At 33.3% G+C, this 21,739-nt stretch overlaps 1 protein-coding gene across 7 annotated transcripts in view; it reads left to right on the forward strand.

Annotated features, from left to right (window-relative positions):
• The window catches only part of Mgat4c (MGAT4 family member C), a 651,962-nt gene extending 644,730 nt beyond the window's left edge, over positions 1–7,232 (forward strand). For all 7 annotated transcript variants that reach the window (XM_052753229.1, XM_052753226.1, XM_052753231.1 and 4 more), the window contains one exon: positions 977–7,232. In XM_052753229.1, the coding sequence (XP_052609189.1) occupies positions 977–2,118 (1,142 nt within the window). In that variant the 3' untranslated portion in view covers positions 2,119–7,232. The remainder of the gene's footprint in view (positions 1–976) is intronic.
• The last annotated feature ends 14,507 nt before the right edge of the window (positions 7,233–21,739 follow it).

The raw sequence follows: 21,739 nt of genomic DNA on the forward strand, positions 1-21,739 counted from the left end.
TAGAAATACGATAATGCTTGTCAGAGGTAAACAGTATGCACTGGGGATATTTCTTACCCTAAAAATATCCAGTTCTTGCTTTTTTACTTAAATCTAAGAAAATTTTTTCCAATGGATATCAATGCAAAATATCTTTCAAAACAAATGAAACAGTAGATTCATAGCTTGGAACCATGTGTTTGGGGAGTGATACGATTATTTGTTTTCAATAAATCCTATGAAACTGTTTATTTTTTATAAGACATATCAGGCAAATTTCAAAATACAATTATGAAGTCTGCCTATTAATTCTTTTAGTAAAGATAGTGATGTGATATAGAAACTGAAATATATAGTCTCTGGAAATTTTATAGATGATTTAAATAAATGTCCAGTCTTTTTCATTCTCACTACTTGAGTCTACCTTGCAAGCCTTAGTTATAAAATTCCCTTTACTTTTGTAAATACTATTTACTATTTTTTACACTGTTCATTTGTTTTTGTCTTGTTTTGGTTTTTGAGTCAAGGTGAATACCAAACTATGCTCAAACTCAGGGCAGTCCTTCCGGCTCCATCATCCAATTGCTAAGACTACAGATGTGAAGTGCTGTGCCTGACTTGTTAGTAAATATGTTTGTATCTAAACTTCTGTCTCTCTTTTCTAATGGTAATGTATATGGATATTAAGACATAGAATATTTTAGAATACTTTCATTTTCATAATTCAAAAACAATATTGAGACGATCCATATTAGATTGATCAAGAGATATAATGTGTGTTTCACATAAAACATCAAATGTACATAAAACACGGTAGCCCTTGATAAACGAGTTTAATACTCTAATCTTAAAATGTTCAGTGCATAATCATTTACTAGATTTACTAACTATAATTGCAGGACTAAAGAATGTAAATCTTGGTTATTTGATTCCTATTGTTACGTTATTCGAAACCTATTAACATTTTATTTGTCTTCCTCTGTTTTATTTTGCTCAGGGTATCTCACAATTGGACTCTCATCAGTGAAACGGAAAAAAGGAAACTATTTACTTGAGACAATAAAATCAATTTTTGAACAGTCCAGCTATGAGGAATTAAAGGAAATTTCAGTAGTGGTGCATCTAGCAGACTTTAATTCATCCTGGCGTGATGTTATGGTCCAAGATATTATGCAGAAATTTGCCCATCACATTATTGCAGGAAGATTAATGGTTATACATGCTCCTGAAGAATATTATCCAGTTCTGGATGGTCTTAAAAGAAATTACAATGACCCAGAAGATAGAGTCAGATTTCGCTCCAAGCAAAATGTAGATTATGCATTTCTGCTTAATTTTTGTGCCAATACTTCAGACTACTATGTAATGCTTGAAGATGATGTTCGGTGTTCCAAAAATTTCTTAACTGCCATCAAGAAAGTCATTGCATCCTTAGAAGGAACGTACTGGGTAACTCTTGAATTCTCAAAGCTTGGCTACATTGGTAAACTCTATCATTCTCATGATCTCCCACGTCTGGCCCATTTTTTATTAATGTTTTATCAAGAAATGCCTTGTGACTGGCTATTGACTCATTTCCGAGGTCTGCTGGCTCAGAAAAACGTGATTCGGTTTAAACCTTCTCTCTTTCAGCACATGGGCTATTACTCATCCTATAAAGGAACTGAGAACAAGCTGAAGGATGATGACTTTGAAGAGGAGTCTTTTGACATCCCCGATAACCCTCCCGCAAGTCTCTACACCAACATGAACGTCTTTGAAAACTATGAAGCAAGCAAGGCTTATAGCAGTGTTGATGAGTACTTCTGGGGAAAGCCACCTTCACTAGGAGATACATTTGTCATTATATTTGAAAATCCAATTACAATTAAAAAAATTAAAGTAAATACGGGAACAGAAGACAGACAGAACGACATTTTGCACCATGGAGCTCTAGATGTTGGGGAAAAACTTACGTTAAGCAAACAAATAAGACAATGTGATACTTACTTAAGACTGGGGGACTTCAAAAACGGAAACTTTGAAATGTCAGATGTGAATCAAAAAATTCCGTTTGACATACACTGCATGAGGATATGCGTTACCAAAACACAAAAAGAATGGCTGATAATTCGGAGTATCAGCATTTGGACTTCCTAGCCAATTAAGTCAGTACACTGAGTTTCTGAAGCAGGTCTTCCTGTTTCAGGTTTTCCTATCTTCCTCTTTTGCTACGTTTGTCTTTTGGAAGGCAACCAATGGATGTGATGTGTCACAGAAAAAGCTGATCGTCTCAGCTGTTTTTATTGCAATTTTAGTCCACACACCCTGGTATTTTTATTTTCACTTTTGAGGTTGAATATCATTCTGTAGTTCAAGCTGCTGTCATTCATATATTTCAATGTTCATAGCTCCACGATTTCAACCAATAGTCAAAAAGAGTGATGTGAATGATTTAGAATGAGGAAATTCTTTTGTTGGATGATAATTAAAACACAGTTGCCAACTGTACACATTTATTCATGAATTGATAATTGATATGATCAGATAGCTTCTCATTAAAGAATCTCTGAGAATATGCAGTTGGTTGCAATCATAAACTGGGATATTTTTCTTGGAAATTTAGGCTCTCACTGACTGCTGTATTTCCACAATTAATACCTCCTCAGAGATGTGGTGTCTTTACAACAGACTATTTTTGTGTAAGTAGGACTGTGGAAAAGCAGAGGTAAAACTCATCCTTTCTCTGGTCATTTCTAAGAAAATGAACACTGCTCATTGTTTTAAAATATTTAATTGGGCACTTTTTAATACATTTTCTGTGGGAAGAAGTACATTCCTAACTTCCCATTGGAAAAATAAAAGAAGTCAAGCTCAGTATTTTAAGGTTACATTGGATACCTGTAATTAACAGACAAAGAGAGATGGCCTATAGCTAATCCATTTGTCCAAACAGTTTCAGTATATGCAGAAAAACTGAAATTGATTTTATATTTTTTGTATTAAAATTCATGTGATTGAAATTGTTGTAATTTATCATATTTTGGGAAGATTAAATGGCTGTCTTATACGGGAGAAAGGTAAAATCTGCAGAAACTAGTTTTGTTTTGTTTTCCTGTAGCCAATGGGCTAATCCTTCAAATAACAAATGAAGGAATTCTTTTGTTTGTTTGTTCTGATTAATAGACAACACTCTATACTATCTGTGAAGATCTCTCCTACCAGAACTTAGGGTTTCTGTTTCCTTCCTTCCTTTTTTCCTTCCTTCCTTCCTTCCTTCCTTCCTTCCTTCCTTCCTTCCTTCCTTCCTTTCTTCCTTTTCTTTCTTCTTTCATGTATGTATGCATTTATTTATTTAACATTTATTTGTTTGTTCCTATGTGTCAATAAATGCCACATCTGTGCAGTGTCTGCAGAAGCCAAAAGAGGGTTTTAGATACCATTAAACTCAAATTACAGGTCATTGTGAGATATCTTATGTGGATGCTGGGAGCCAAACCAGTGTCCTTTGTAAGAGCAGCAAGTGCTCTTAACCACCAAACCACCATTCAATTTGCATCTGTCCCATGTCTTATTTAGGTTTCAGGTAATTTGCTAGACTACCTTGAATTAGATAACAAAACTGCTCCACAAAGCATATTACCATGCTGTATGTATGATGATTGTAAACTGTTTTAATTGATGATTTTGTGCTACCTGCATATAAATAGTAATCAAATTTTGTTGAGGGTTGTTCAGTTGTCTCCATCCTTCCATAAAAGAAATTCAAGACACCACAATGTGTTCAAACACTTTAGTGTTTCAGAATGTACTCAGTGGTCACCCTATTCACACTTTGAGAAGTAACCAAATGGAGTGGTTTATAATGAGAAATATAGGATATTTCATATGTATGTGCTCATGGGGAAAATCAAATACAGGTTAATATGTATATATATATGATGATACTCTCACACACATACATACGTGTGTGTGTCTCTGTGTGTATGTGTATATAATGTGTGTGTCTGTGTATGTGTTGTGTAAAAATATATTTATGATACTAAAAAAACAGAAAAAAGAAAAAAAGGACAAGTGTGTCTGCTATTCTTTCTATTCTAAAATACAAATCTAACACTTATATAGTTCAAAAGAGATTAGGTTGTTTTTATTTTATTTGCTCTGTTAAGAATAATTAAATGAGAAAATCAGACTGAGTCAGAAGTTTTGTAGTTTTCTTGATAAATCCAGTATTGCACACCTTCTTGCCCACATTTCTTACAGTGTTAGAGGAGATGCTAGCCTTTTTTGAACATGCGAATACTAGTTATTTGTGGCATATTTAAAATTTAAACTTGTAAGAAAATATAAACACTGCCATAAAACATCTGAAATTTTTATTAAATACTAATTGCCATACACTTAAAAATATTGTTTTTCTGATTTTTTTAAAAAATTGATTGGCTATATAGTGTTTCACATGGACCTCAGAACTCACAGTATCATTTTTCTGCATTTCTGGTGATTTAGAGTACACAGTTGTATTCCAATTTCATGAAACATTAAAATCAGAAACGATTATTTGCTGTGAACTAGACGCTTGTACACATTGACCAGCAAGTGTGATTCCAAAAGCCATCTATGGTTCTATATAACTTTCTGAAAAAATGCTTTAGTAAAAATTGATGAGAGTAAGAGGTTGGGCTTGGCGGCCTGCTGGGGAATTACAAATGTGACTATGACCAAAAGAAATCATATTTTATCTTAAGTTCCTTTCATTAATGTAACCATCATTGGATAAGCTACAATCACCCAGGAAGGTTTGTATGTTTTCTTTATAACTTGTGCCTGGGTTAACCTACCTTCTTTCTTGCTTTTATTCTATTGATTTATATTGATTATTGTTATTTAATGTGTATCGTGTTTTGTCTGCATGAATGTCTGCTGTGTACTGCGTGTGTGCAAAGTGTCTGTGGAGTTCAAGAAAAGGAACCAGATCCTCTGGAACTACAGTTACAGATGTCTTTGAGTGACCATGTGTGTGCTGGTCATTAAACATAACACCTATAAGAGCATCCAGTGCTCTTAACCACTGAGCCATCTCTTCAGGCTACCGCTTTCTTTCGTTCATGTCCATTTAATTTTTAAATTTCTTTCAACATACAAAGTAGTAGTTTTCATTGTCGCACTTTTCAAATATATTAAGTTGTTTTTCCCTCCCCGTGTGGCATTTATACACAATGGAATTTCATTCAACTAGAGAAAAAAATAGGCAATTGTGAAATTTGCAGGTCAAGGGATGGTTCTGAAAAATAATACTTGGTGAAGTGACTCAGACAAGAGTCACATTTTCTCTCTTATATGCATATGAAAATTTATAATGTTCTCATAAGAGGGTGTGAAGCCTGCTAGACTACCACAAGAAATGACCAACAGGTCAACAGTGTTAATTTTCTAAGTAAAACAATAGCCTTGACAAAGAAAGCTTCTGCAAGGAGAAAAAGGAGGAACAGAGAACCACACATTCGTTCTCATTCTCTCATTTAACTTCATTTGATTTTTTTTTTTTTTAGTGTTTAAAACTCATTTAAACCTTTTATTTGATTTTCATTGTTTGAGAGTTTCATCATGCATATTACATACTTTATCAACTTCAACCCCTCACTTTCTCCTCTCCAATTCTTGCCCTATCAACTGACATTTTTCCCTCTGAACTTTGTGTGCTCTTTTATTAAACACACTGAGTCCACTTTCCACTGCCTGAATTTGTGTGTTGTAGGACAATACACTTTCTACAGCCAGATTCCTAAAGAAAACTCCTCTCTCTCTTCCCCATCAGACATCAGTTACCAATAACTCTTCTTCTAGGGATAGAGCCTCATGAGTCCCTGCCCCACTCCCGCTGGGATTTTGAATGGTCTGATCTAGTGGAGGTCTTACACAGGCAGTCAGAGTCGCTGTGAGTCCACACATTTAATGGCCCTTTCAAGTCCAGTAAATACTTGCACTGCAGAGGTCTACTACTTCTGACTCTTGTAATCTTTGCCTCTTCTTGCATAATTGTCCCTGAACCTTGAGGGAACAGGATAGGATAGGGATGTCCCATTAAATCCTCAGCACTCCCCAATTTCTTTCTCTCTGCATCTTGGTGAGCTGTGTGCATATATTAATCAAACTGTATTGTAAAATGAAGCTCCTCTAACTAGAGTCATGAGATACATTGTTCCACTTGCACAAAAATAAGAATTTAGAGGTCCCTTTATCATTTTGTCCATTTAACAGTATAATAGTAATTTCTTTCCTAGGTCCTATGAGTAAACCAGCTACATAGGTTTTGGTGGAGTTGACTGGATCAGGTCTGAATTCAGTCTTGTGGAGTGGATTTTAATTCAGTCATAAACTGACATTCATGCCACTATCCCTCTGGCGATCATATCTTATCTGTTTGGTTGCTATTGTAGCTCACAGTTTTCACATGTGGGTAAGATTGATGATTCATTTTCTATCTGGGTAGTAGGCATAGAAATCTTGTAGAACTATGAAAACTAGCCAATACAAAGAAGGCTTTCAGATCAGTAGCATCTCAGATTCCCAATGCCCTATAGCAAAAGTATGTGATGTCTTCAGAAACAAAATTCTGGAGGGTACTAAGGAGCCTGTAATGTTTGGGATGTCTATAAGATACCACTTAGCAACAATTTGAAAAGGGCAACCCATCTCTAATTGAGTTTTTGTTTGATAATCTATGATGTCTGGGAGAGACACTTTATCCCTATTATAGGACAACTTCATTTAAACTAATTTTGTAACCATATATCTATTTTTGGGAAGCTTTTACAGTAGCAGGTTGTCATGTGGTGTTTTTAAAATCTTCCATGATAAACTCTGACTTCTCATCTTCCTCCATGTTTTAATCCCTGTTCCGTTATTTCCTTTATCCCTTTATACTGCCTAAATTCCATTATTCCATTCCCCTTCCTTTGAAATCTCATGTACCTACTTACTAGTTTCTAGCTCTAATTTAATCTTAAATATAAATATATGTTTATTTATATTTAAAATATCCAACTATGAGAGACAATATGTGGTGTCTGTCTTTCTGGTCTGGATTACTACACTCAGAATACTTATTTCCAGCCTCATACATTTATGTGAAATTTTCAGTTTTTTAATAGCAGAATAATATTCAGTTGAATAGATATATAGCAGGTTTTCATCATTCATTCATCAGTTGGTGAACATCTGGATATTTTCCATTTACTGGATATTGTGAATAAAGCAACAATTAACATTGATGTGCAAGTTTCTCCAAAACAGAATGTACAGTCATTTCTACTCTTTTGAAATGAAAAATCTCATAAAAACTTTCCTATGCAACTAAATAAATATTGTATTACAAAATGCTGAATAAGGTCTAAACAATATGATCAGGTATGCATAGATCCAAAAATAGTTATTAGAATTATCAATATTCAATCTGTTAAGCTTTATGGGACCATTTTTCTTCACATTGATATGCGTGTGCATGTGTGTATGATGTGTGTATATTTAGTTTATATGCACACATACATACACAGATTATTGTCTTTGCTAAAAAAGCCATTGAAAATAATCACAATGTGAAAGGAATAGTTTGATTTTTAATTGTCATGAAAACAAGATGCCAATAGGTTTCAAGCACAAATTTGAATATGCCTTTAGGTTTTTATAGAAATTTCACAGTATACAAATGTTTACTTAGTGCTGTGGCTGGGTCCTGAAAACCTGACTGGGGTGACCAGGAAATGAAGGAAGAACAATTTTACAGACACATATACAGAAAATCTAGGATCCAGTGGGTCAAGTCTTCTGGTGAAAATACACCAACAGCACAGGAACTCAGACCACTTATTTTATTCATCTGAATCAAGGAGGTAGATTTATAACATAGCTGAAAGAGGAAGAGATATGTTAGCAAATCTTTGTAGGGGATGTCTGCAAGAGCAAATTTAGGTTGTAGCTATCTAGAGAAAGGCTGTGGTTGATAGATTCTGTACACATTGATATTACCTAAAGGTTAATCTTCTTAACATCTGTTCCTGGATGAAAGGTAAGCTTTGCCACTCCTCTGAGCCTCAGGGAAAGCTTGGCCATTTCCATGGGTCGGAGGCATTGCCATCCTCGACATGGACACGACCATAATCATGTTAACAATATACATTCATTCAGAACTTCATCTACTCCCCATGACTTACCACTAAAGATCTTTAAGTAAACTCTTCTAATTTTGTAAAAATAAAAGCATGCAATAGATCACAGGAAAATGTTGAAATAGAGTTTTGGGAAAAAAAATACACACTTTAGCAGCAATGACGATGTTGAGTATAAAAATATCCATAATAAGTGTTAATAAAAACACATTATCATTGCAAAACATACTTTTTTACAAATTATAAAATAGGTACTGGCCAGGTATGAAAAAATAATTTCAAAACCAGTATGTCATTTAGATCTATTTTCCTTCATACGGTTATAGTTATGAGACTTGTACACTCCATTTTTTGGACCAATGTCAGATCATATTATGCTAGTATAGAAAAACTGTACCATATAGTACATAAATAAAGCAAGATTTTATGACTTACCTAGTATGAAAAACATCTACTTTTCTAGATAAACCCATTCATTCAAAATCTGTCATTTAGGAAATACTTGCTTTCTTTAAAGCATGATTTCAAGGAGTAACAAATTGTTCCTAGCCCCTTCTAACAAATAAAACTGTAATTTCCTATTTTTTTACTATTATTTCTTTTAATTTAACAGTTATTATATTTATTTTAATGCAATTGAATAATGGCCAACACCTCAATTTTATAATTATGTTATTTATTGGTTAATGTTTTACAACTCTATGTATTTTCAATCAAATTTGCAGTTTTTAAGGCAATATTAAGTTCAGGAGTCCTCTGACACATGCTTCTATTGCAGATCTTAACTTTGTGTTTTATCACAGCCTCCCCGTATTTGTGGACCTACTTTTCTCTTTCTAAGAGAAGATATAGACACTGCAAAAGTTTCATGCTTATGTGAGTTTGTAACCGAATCCGTCAGTTACTAGCCACCACACACGAAGAAGACTATGTAACCTTGTTGAAATTCAGTTCTTATTTCTGCTGAACTAGAAAATTGTACCTTGTGGGATTTTTTTAAGTAGCAATTTTTGCTTTATAGTTCCCAACAGAACTAGAAATAATGCTGTAAACTAAACACAGTATAAATATTTTCTTTTTCCTCTTGATATGTATATAATAGATTTGACTCTAACAGATACTACCAGAAGCTTTCATTTTAATCGATAAAAAATAAAATATAACAATAACTGATTATCCATTAAGTGTCACCACCCTAACTTTTGATATTTTGTCCAAAAGAGTGTCATGTAAAATCATGTATACAACTTCCTAAAATCAAAGTATATTCTATTCTGGTCATTCTGACCTGTTAGTTTAAAACCCCTGCCAAAACATTACAGTTATCCCTAATTCTCCTTTACACATATTAATTATCATCTCTTTTATTAGGCATCCTAAATACGCATTTTTGAAATTAAAGGAAAATAATATTTTCTAATTTATAAAATTTGGTCGAGAATCCACATAATTTTCAGAATCACCTTAATTTAAGAAACAATTTTGACTCTTTGCTATCTGGTATATTTTCTAATGCTGCTCACATTATAAATGCCCTGGCTAATGGAGTATAGCCAGCGTTGAGTAGAAATTAGAAGAGCAGATCCCATTCTCTACATGAGTTTTGGTGTTTAGGTTCCTATTTCTAGAAGGCTTTCCTTTGTTTGGTATGGGATTGCTAGAACACAAAAATGGACAAACCAAAACACACCTTGGTACTTCATCTTTATTGCTGGCTTTTAATTTTTTTTGTCTGTTCCTAGATTGCACGTCTTTGGTTGATATTCACTTTGTTTTGAAACAGGGTCTCAGACATCCCAGACTGATTTTCTGCTTCTTATAAAGCTGATGATGACCTCAAAGTTTTGAGCCTCCTGCCTCCATCTCCAAAATGCTGGTATCACAGACATTTACCAACTTCCCCCACTAAGATTATGTATCCTTTAATGTCATTTTATAAAATTCTTATTTTTTGAGAATTTCATACATGTATACTATGAAATAAGATCACATGTCCTTCCTATTTCCACCTTCCACCTCAGACCTGACATGCCCTCTTCCAAATTCATCTCTCTCCCTTTCTCTGTGAGTGTGCATGTCTCTCTCTGTTTATCATACACTGAGTCTTGTTAGTAATGCTCAGGTGAGCATGAGTTGGTGGCCAGCTGGTGAAGTCCCTAGGAGTGGACAATACTCAACAAATAATGATTCTCTCTCCTCCAGCAACTACCCTAATGCCAAAGTTCTTCAATATATGGGCAGTCCATGAGAAAGTCTAACCCCTCTACAGCTAGATTTCAGCTGGCTTGATTTTGTGTAGGTCTTGTATTGATAAACATAGCATGGTGATTCATGATTGCAATAATACTCTTGTCAGCATTCCATAACATCCTCTCCATGATCTAGCTGTTACATCCTTTTTGCCTCTTATCCCACAATGCCCGCTGAGCCTTGAGATAGGATCAGAGACTTAAACTTCAATTATTTCATAGGGTCAACCCTTTCTTCTTGGACTTTATTTTCTTTGAACACTATCATTGCGTTTTGTCTGCTTTCTCCACTTGTTAGATATATTATTTCCGATATATTTGACACACCACATTTGTTTAAAAACTAGCAACATATTGTATCTTCTTTTGTTATCTTTATATCCTTCAAAAGCTTTGTTTTTTATTAGTGTTATTAGAGTATCCTATATCTCACAAAAGAGCATGAGATTACCATAATGTAATGATTATATTTATTTTAATTTATGTTCCTTAACATTTGAAGGTGAAGCTATGAATTGCACGATATTCAGGTGTTGTTTTTTTAAAATATAAATGTAGTAAAATAAAAAGTCACATTGTCCCTCCTTCACTAATAATTTTTTAGTGGTCACTATAACTTGATAATGGGCCTCACTTCAGTAAACTTGAAACCCTCTGAAATTTTTTAACATTTGATGTTTAACATTGATGTTTAAATGTAAATTTCAGACTGTGTTCTAAGATAATTAAATTAGAATATCTTCTGAAAAACATGCATAACTAAAATCAAAATGGCTTATTTTAGTACATCAGTTTCTCATTTTACTTTCTAGATACTTATTTCAAAGAGTCACAACAAAGCTAAGTTCATTACAAAAGTAAAGGATGATTAAATCAGGCTTGAGAGATAATTACAATCACATTAAGAAGACAGAATATCCAAGTTATCACTGGATTTTGGATTAAATGATGTACACTAAACTAAGTGGCCATGTCTTCAAAATATACAAGATGAAGGTACAATGGTGATATCATAAGTATTTTTACTGAGTGAAATATTCATTGAGTGTACACTCATTAAATGTAATGACCACTTTATTTAGTGATATCTGTGTGTAAAAATTACGGTGAAGAAGCGGAATTTAGACACTTACTCTATAAAACAACATACTGAGTGTTATTTCTGCTTTATTAGCAACAGTCAACCTGTATATGTATCTGTATACATCTATATATACAGGTACACATACACATATACATGCAGTAATTCTACCCCAATAGAGTTAACTATAATCCAAATGTGGAAATGTCATCTGGTAAGTGAAGCAAAAAAGTGTGAACCCTTGGAGGAGATTAGAAAATTATTTAAAATGTTTATCACATCCATCTCCATCATTCACATTTAAGTTATTAATATACCTCAAAAATTAAATACAGATATGTATTAATCTTGTTTAAAAATAAACAAACTTTTATGTTCTATGATAAACCATCTAGTTAAAAACATCCCCCTGTAACTTCATTCAAGCCCATGCTCTGAATGTGGCATGACATACTATTTTCAACAATATATCCCTAATGTTTAAAATCATTATTTATTTACCTTACTTATAAATCTAACATGTTTCCAAATCATTAAAATAATTTTCTCAGCTCCTTAATATCACCCATCCTTTAGTCTAGTCTTGTCTGCAAGTCACATCCATCATCTTACATTTGAACTCTACTGTGCACTATAATACCACGTCAACTGCAAGTAAGAGATAACAAAGATTATTCACTGTTATGAAATAAATTAAAAAGTGCAACTTAAATTTTCACAAGAATGTGGGTAGGTATCATATCATATAACTGTGAAGAGGTATCATATCATTAAATCACATGGGAAATACTCTTGAATTTAAATCCATTGTCTATAATTTGTTATAGGATTAGAAAAGTGAGGGTCTGTACAAAAGTTAACATCTTTTTGTTGCAATTTCATTGATTGTACATTAGCCAAAACCAGTTATTTTTGAAATACCAAATGATCTCTGCTAATAGACTGAAAGAAATATTTTATCCTAAATGATGCATCCATTTCAGCTAAGTAAAGAATTACAGCCTTCGTGTTTCTTCCCCTCCCTTTGTCCTTTCTCATTCTTTCCCTCCTTCCCCTAATGTCACTCATGCCCCAAATTTGGTTACTTACAACATATCGTAAGATCAAAACCTTATATACCTGGGGGAAAATGCGTGTGTATCTTAAGTTAGTAGTGAGCCATGACCACAAGCACCTTCAAAAGTACCTAGAAAAAAATTATTTGAGAAAGAATGACTAACTGTGAAAAATATTTCAAAGGTTTACGACTGTATCCGTAGCATTTGGTCTACAGTCATTGTGCATACATTCTGTCAAATCCATCCATCAAGTACATTTTCTGTATACTATTCTACTGATTTACTGTAGCCAATCTCTTTTTAATTTATTTATATTTATTTTTGATATTGTATTTTATTTAAAGCATATATTGTGGGCACTGAAATATCAGATTTTTGAAGGCTGAAATGATGACTCAGTCGATGAAAAGGGTCTGCTTCTCAACCATGAGAACTTAAGGTCGGATCCCCAGGATCCAAGCAAAGTGCTATCATAGTGACAGTCTTCTAAACCCCAGGTCGAGCTGGGTATAATGGAAGGATGGAGACAGGAAGATCCCTGAATGTCATTGCCCTACTTCCCTCCAAAGACACCACTGCGTTTGTTTCCTCTTGCATCTATTGCTGCCTATACAGGCTTCCCTTATGGGTAGTTTGTTCCCCCAGGGAATCTCAAAAACTAAATTTGTATTTGCAAGTGGTTTATCCACTGGAAATTCTTCTGGATTAGGGATGGGAGCACTTTTCTTTTCTCCTTTAAGGTCCCATCTGGTGCAGAATCATGCGGGCCGTGCGCAGGCTGCTTCAGTCTCTAGGATTTCATATGAGCTTTTCAAATTGACTGAGAGGCCCTTACTTTCTCCACCCATCTGGCTCTTCCTTTCTGCCTCCCCTTCTCCAGGGATCCCTGAGCCATGAAGAGAGGGATTCGATGGCGACATCCAGTTTAAATCTGGGTATTCCAATGTCTCACCCTCTGCATAATGTCTGCCTGTGAGTCTTTGCATTTGTTCCCCACTGCCGCAGGGGGCTCAGTAAAGCACTGATTTATTTTCTTTTTAATATAATTTTTCAAAATTCCATACATAGATACATACAATGTATTCTGATCAGATCAACCTTCTTACTTTCTTTCCAACTTCCCCTTACCCTGACCAATCGATCTCCTTCCTAACTTCATATCCACCTTAAAATATGCATATTCCACTAATCATAGATAGTTTTCACCATGTGTTCGTAATATGTGGCTACTCCTCAAAGAAAAATGGCTCTCCCTCCTCCAGCAGGCGTCACCTGCAAGAGGTTAGCTGGAGATGAGATCTTAGAGCATGCCCTCCTCCGTGCTGGATTGTTCTGTTTGTTTTGGTTTTGTTTTGTTTTGTTTTTGATAGAGTCTCCATGTTAACTCTTGTTAGCTTGCAACTGGCTCTAGTAATGAGAGAGCCATATGCCTCTACCTAAGAATGCTGGGATTAAAGGTGTGTGCCACTGTGCTGAGTTCTCCATTCTATAATTTTTTTAAACTGGCTTGCTCTTGTGCAGATAAACACAACAGCTGTGTGTTCAAGGGTGCAAAAGTCATGTCAAGTGACGATGTCAATATTTATGATATTGATTTCACTCATATAACTATATATTTCAAATAATATACAAATTTTCAAAATATTTCTGACTGGCAGCAATGAAATTAATAATAATATGCAACGAAATGGAAGGTTTTGCAAGGTGCTTTTTTACATAAGTAACAATCCTCAAGCCACTACTTAATATTAATTTTATTTGAGGTGAAATATTTATAGGAATATGTAATCTGTGTTTTTAGGTAATGCTATCCTGCGAATGCACAGCTAGATACTGTGCCATTACAAAAACATGTTTTCAGTAGGTCAGTAAAGAAAATCTACTACTGTGTCAAAAATTGCAGATTTGTAACTTTCGGGCATTTTTGTTAAGGTATAATACATCTTACTTGAAGTCCTTAAAATGGCACATTTGATTTTAAAGCAAAATTAGGATTGAATTATTGAAAGTGTAGACTCAGAACAGACTAAAATCAGTGAAATCACTTAATATCTCATTGTTCTCAGTGTATTTAGAACAGTTATTATTAGAATGAGTACATACACTAGAAAGTAGTTTCCCTGAGATAATTTTAAAATTATATAGAAATGTGATAGGAGTCCATATTGAAAATGCTATGACCATGCTTTAAAATAATCAAGAGGATCTTTTAATAATGTATTTATATTCATAATAACTTCAAAATGTTTACTAAATGTAACTAAAAAGAAAGTTTGTATCCAAGTCACAAGAAAGAATAGTAAATTTTGTCACTTTGTAATGGATTGAGTATTATTTAATGTATGAAATGATTCAAAATTTATCATTCAGTTCATTCCTTGATGAAAATGTCTATCAATCAATGGGACAGATCTACAATTATAAAATTAGATATTACTTGTTATGTGTCTAAAGCTACTTGAATTATTTAATTGTGTTTAATCAATTTGAGTGGCCTAGGAAAGACATTCAATTTCACTTGTCACTTAATCTTAATGAATTAATATTTTTCCTCAGAAATTGAGTAATTAAAGCATGATATCAATAATTCATATTCAATTAAAGCCAAAAGTCATAGAGTGAAACTTTTAGTTTCAAAGAAAAGTTATCTGGGAAAGAAAAAAACAGGAAACAAACATATCAAGTTTATAATTTACAGACCAATGCATTATAGGCTCAATAAGGACAATAAATAAATAATACATAACAAATAATTTTATATAAGCAACTAATTGTGAGATCAATTGAGAGACTTCAAATGCATCCTTCTAGCTTATTTTATCGAAGAAGCCACTCTCTGAAGCACAAATCTGACTAAGGATGGAAAGTATCTGCAAAGGGCTAGGGATGTACCTCAGCTGAGAGTGTAATCTAGCATGCAAGAAGCCCGGGCTTTGATCCCAGCACTCCAGAAACTGGGCATGGTGATACCCATCTGTAACCTCAGCACTCAGGTGGTGATGTAGGAGGACCCAGGAATTCAAGGCCATCCAGGACTACATAGTTCTCAAAAACAAAAGCAGAAAATATAGAAAGGGCTAGTGACATGACCCAGCAGCAGGAGGAAACTGCTCCAGGCCTGAAGACATGAGTTCAATGTTGGACCCCACTGGTTAAATGAAAGACTCAATAAACTGTCATGAGTTAATTGATTCTTCCTCCACATGTGTGTAGTAGCATGCATGCCAACACACACACAAACACGCGTGCGCACACACACACACACACACACACACACACACACACACACACACACACGTGTGCAAGCACATTACACCTCACAAATAATAAAAATAGAAACTGCTTTTGTGATTTTCAATGATGACATGACTAGATATCTGTGACTAGTCATGGATAGAGGCAGGGATTCTCTTTCAACCTTGCATAATTATGATAATTAAGAAATGAATGATCCTGATCAGTATTATATATAAATCACCTCCTAAGAATCTGAAATTATTTAAAATCTATAGGACCATGATGAAATTTTCTAGAAATTATAACTAGTTTAGAATAACATAAAAAGTTTAAGTGAATTTAAATAATTAAACTATTCAAGTGAATCATTTTTCTCAATTAAAAACCTGAACATTTAAAACATTTATTTTCATGATTTATTTTACTCAACTCAACTCCATACTATTTTCTGTTATTCAACTATTCAAGAAATAAAAGTAAAACAATTTGTGGATATGGGTATTTTGAAGACTCCAAAAGCTGCAAATGGTAATTAATTTATTATGTGATAGTCATTAAGGTCCTCAGTTCCAAATCTGCTAATGTGTTACTTTGGCAATACATACAACTTCTTTGATTCACTAATGAATACTTTAATTTCAGCTACTAATTTGGAGATTTGGAAAACATCAATGGAATCTAAAGTTGAATTTTTCAGCTAAGCTTATATTACTGAGTCCTTAACACATATTTGATATTTTTCCAATGTGTAACTTTAATGACTTAACTCTATAATGCTTTCAGTTATTTAATCATTAAAATAATGCTTATTGAAGCTCATTGTGCAAAACAGAACACTATGTGATCAATTCCTAAAGAAACTGCCCATCAACCCAAGGGAAATAAATAAAATACATAAATTTGCATGTAGAATTATTTAAAATTCCTATTATAGACTATACATTTTTTTTCCTGTAGAGCTGTGTCCAAGACAAAGTACTTTAATTTACTTAAGTATATTCAGTATATTTGGTATATTTTAGTGGTGTCTGGTGTCCTTTCAGGACACTATAATACAAAATCTCTAAAACAGCCTTTTGAGGAAGAATGCCTGTCATCACAAATAATAGATGATGAATGTCAGGATATCAGTTAAAATGTCAGCCAGTAGGAATGAATTCAAACCCAGTTCTGACAAATGAAATCTTAAGCCTGGCTGTTTTGAACTTTATCTTCTTCTGTTCCCCTTTCAAATCTATTAAAATCCATGCTTTAGTGCGCATGCTCCATGGAAGTACTGTACCCATTTCTGAGCCCCACATTCGGGAACTTTATCATAATAAATCTGAAGTTTCCGGCCATGAACATATTTAATCCCTTTTAAGAAATGATGATGATCACCCAGAATTTCAGACTGTGTTGTTCAGAAAGATAATACCAAGATAAATTGTGTCGTTATCTTCTTTCAAGTTGAAAAGCTATGGGTTAACGGTGTACAAAAACTTAACAGAAATTTCAATATATTCAGTTATGTCATTATTCTTTTAAATGTATACATATAATATACATATGTATATATGTAGATATATAAATATTTTCATCACTTTGCCTACTCCCTTGCCTCCCTCTAGCCTCTCCCAAGTCCCTTCTCTCAACTGCTTCCACATTCTCTTCACATGTATATGAGTCTTCATTTACTTTTCCAAATTTTAAAAGTAATATATTTTAATGGCTTAGGAAAGTGGGCTTCATTTTGACACATTCATGCATGGGTATGATTTTTACATGCATAGTATATTAATTAAGCTATAAATCTGCATTTTATCAGATTGAATCTAGCATTGCAACATTTGTACTTGCAAATGTTAGTTAAAAGTACAAGAATATGAACAACAATGTGTTCAGCCCAGTATTTATTTCCTTTCACTATAGATTTAAGTTCACTCATTAAGAAAAGAGAAAAACAACCACAATTCTAAAGGGAATTATTTTGTGTATAAAATACAACCCTGGAAGGAAAATGTCAGGATATATGTCCTTATTCATCATGGACAATGTCCTCCAAAATCATCAACTTGTTTGTATTAATTTTTGTCCCAGAACTGTGACCTTTACAGTGTATTTGTCAAGTTTTCAAATTTCGGATTCTTATGACAGAAAAGAAACACTCTGCTGTGTTCTGGTTATTTGGATGCTTAAAAGTTACTTGCTATACCCCTTGATATATATTTCCAGAAACGAAATAATTTTTTACTTATAAAAACCTATAAAATGCCAGAAGTCATAGACCAGACTGCTTGAATAAAAAATAATGAGAACAAGGAGTGAAAGTAAGTTATGTTCATGTACACATATAATCCATATGTCCATATCAAATCCACACGTCCATACATGAGCTACATTCACACACAGCTCAACAAGTTGCTTCATTAATTCCAATCATGTATTTTCGGGATGATGTACTATTTCATCCATAACTTTGGAAAATAGGAGAAAATAAGTAAAGGTAATCAAATTAGGTAGAAGAGAATATGGCGGATTAGCTACAGGCCAGTCTTTTAATTGACAATAAAATGAGTACAGGCTGTACTTTTCTACCTGTCAGTATTGATGTTTAGACTTCCAATAATACAAAAGTGTCTATTTTATTTTAGGCTACAATCACACGTCGTAAGAATGGTACACACATCTTTCTAACAATACATTGAACTTCATTACTTGAAACTGTTTAACAACCCTTTCTAGATTTTGTTAACTAATTAGTTGTCAGTTATTTACTGTCCTCCATTTTGTAGGTATATTTCTTCCTAGCCATTGCCTTACAACTGGGTCTCTTTATTTTTAGGAAAGAGAAATGTCATGAAAACTCATCTGCATTTTAAGTAAGAAATAATATAGGTTGAGGAAGAGTTTTCATAAGAGTGAGGAAATAATGAGAAACCTTTGAAACCAATTATTTCCCAAATAATTTTTAATATTCTACACCTCACTATTATTGAAAAGCATTAAATATCCACATGAGCTTTAACATGATGTGAGATGCAAGGTTCTTTGCCCTCATGTTCTGTCAAGAATAATGCTCCCAAAAATAATTAGAAATAATAAAATAAGCATTGCTTAAAGAAAGTAAATTGTTTTCTCAATAGTAAATATAAAATAAATATTAGTTTAACATTAACATCTGTTTTAATGAATGTATTAAATCTATATTAATGAAATTCTTATGCACATTTGTATTAAAAAGGATCAATATTTTAACTTTAGTATATAGTTCTCAATGAAATAAAGAAAATAAATTTAATTAACAAACATTATAATATTAACATAATTTATTGTTCAATTAATTGCACAATAGTGTGACCAAATTTTTTCACTCTTTTGAGAAAAACAAAGGAATCTATGATGGATAATGCTGGATTATATAAATACTGTGTGTTGAGATGAATACAATTGTTATTCTCTTATTTTCATTTTATATATAAGTATTCCATGACATTTATGCTTTAATAGCTATGCTAACTCTTTAGAATTTATAACATAGTGTATATATATTTGCATACTTTATTGTCTTCTATTTTAATTCAAGCTATCCTTTGTTTATCAATAACTTCCTGACAAGAATGATTTGTTAACTATATGTTATGTTGACATTTTTGAAGATCAAACACCAAAGTCATTTTGTTCAGTAGTCATTAATATGATAATTATATAATTATTTGGTGAATTTTTACATCATTAATTGCAATTGGTTTTTATGATTTTAAACCACCATAGGTTTCCTCAGTTTTTAATTACATATTTAAGTCAAATGGTTGATAGTGGGTTCATCCTACAGATCTCATAATTAATATGGTGCAATAGAGGAGAAATTGTGTGGTAATAGTGTGTTTAACAAGATTTTAGCACTGTTCTTGAGCTGATAGTTTACAAACTGGAATAACTATACTGAATGCCTTCTCTTCTATGTACTGACTACATACAGTGTATCAAGCCCAGTGGTGAGGAAACTTATTTCATGAGCAGCTTTTAGTGTTATTATATTAGATGATACTTATACGTAACAGATATAAGGGTATATAAGAAGAGTTCAAGTACATATTGTTACTTCATTTGCCACATCTCAGGCAAGAGCACAAAAAGGTGAGCTCAACTTGATCTAACTTCCTATCTTGTGATTCCAATCTGATGACGGGCAGCATTTTTTTCTCCTATAAACTTCAAAAAATTCAGTTCTGACTTCCAGATCTCTACCCTCACATGGTAACCTTGGAGTCCTTAATGCAATTCTGGGTCTTCAAAAAACACTAAAAATCTGTCAAGTCCAAGATTTCTGAATGAGTTATAGTATTATTATAGAATCAATGAGAAGTGTGGATCAATTTACTTCACCGTCCAGGTTAGCATAAGATAAATCACTCCAGAACACGAGACTGTTTTGGTATGTTTTCTTCAGTTATTACGACTTGCTTGTTGTAAATATTCCCTTATGGTGAGGTTTGTATAGTGACAAGTACATGATTTACGCTAGATATATTAGGATGTGTTAGGAAAATGTGGGAACAATTAAATGGTGGAGAATGACCAGTGCTCGGAATTACAACAAAACCATACATATATATTTTATTCTCAGGATTATAGTTGAAATCCTACATTCCAGTTGTCCATTAGTTTCATCCCAAAACACTCTGTTTTACTTATTAATTCTGCTCACTCCCTGAAATAAGGAGATGTCTCAATGTTCATGCTGGGCATTTTCATCTGAGCCCATAAAATCTTATTTGATCATTTAATTTGTTCTTCTTTGTAATCAGACTATAAAATTTTGGCTGCTAAACAATGTCCACACAGTTGACAGCCTCAACAACGATTATTAAGTGATGGAGTTGGATGCTATAGGTCACACTCAGTAAATCCGACTGAAGTAAAACTAGAATGTTAATGAAAGTCAACAACCATTTCCTTACCTGCTCTCAATTTGTAATCCTAGCCCTGTTGGCTCACACATTACAGCCAAAATATTGTTCTTACTTTTTCATCAGAAAGTCCTTGAAGAGACTATGCCTCTATTCTTTAAATAGACAGTGAATATTATCTTATTCAACCATTCATAATGTCCAGAATGAATGGGATAAAATGTTTTAAGTATACGTTTATAAAATGGAGTTGCACACATTACATAAATGAATATTTAAAGGTTCAATTAACAGTCTGAATGATGGTTTATTGTATATTTCAAGAATACAAAAGAGTTAAAAAGCTAGATGTAGCTCACAATCTTCCTACTCGGATTGATGTTGGATAATGGTTTTTGACAATGAGATAGGAATTCCCTCAATGTATCAGTTGCACATCATTTTATTGTAAATTTTTCGCTCTAAATTATATTGGTTTTATTGTAGGGACTAATTTATATTTCAAGACATAGGCATATGTGATCTATATTGTTATCTTTATCTTATCAATAAGAGAAAAATGGTTAGGGCTGGAATAAGATTCCAACTTACACTTCCACCTTCCTGACAAATGGTTCCCATTAGAAAACGGTGTGTCTTTGGATCATTCTTCTCATTCTGTTGCTTGATGAGGAGCTCATTTCTTTTTTTCCAGTACTCACTGTCCTAGTATGCGTAATGAGGTATGGAAAGACAGGACAAGGATGTTTTACAAAATTTATTCCTGGAGCAAATTGGTTTTCTTTAATTGGGTGTTCACTTAAAAGTCAGCAAGTCATTAAGCAGTGGCATCCTGTGGCCACCAGAAAGAACAAAGCAAAGTAAATGGAAACCACTAACACTGGACACTAAACATTATAGTCAATGCAATAATCTTCTTTGATATTAATTGCATTTTGTAAAACATTTGTGCACCAATACCCGTAATATAAATGTTACTGTAAGATAAACGACTAGATACTAGTTTTAGAAATGTTGGTGTGATCTAAAGGGGTTGTAATGGAAAATTTTGACATCTAGATAAGATAAATATCTGGATAAATAATAGAGGGTATTA

This window comes from Peromyscus californicus, unplaced genomic scaffold (assembly GCF_007827085.1).
Source record: "Peromyscus californicus insignis strain IS unplaced genomic scaffold, ASM782708v3 Scaffold_24__1_contigs__length_46423439, whole genome shotgun sequence".
Taxonomy (NCBI): domain Eukaryota; kingdom Metazoa; phylum Chordata; class Mammalia; order Rodentia; family Cricetidae; genus Peromyscus; species Peromyscus californicus.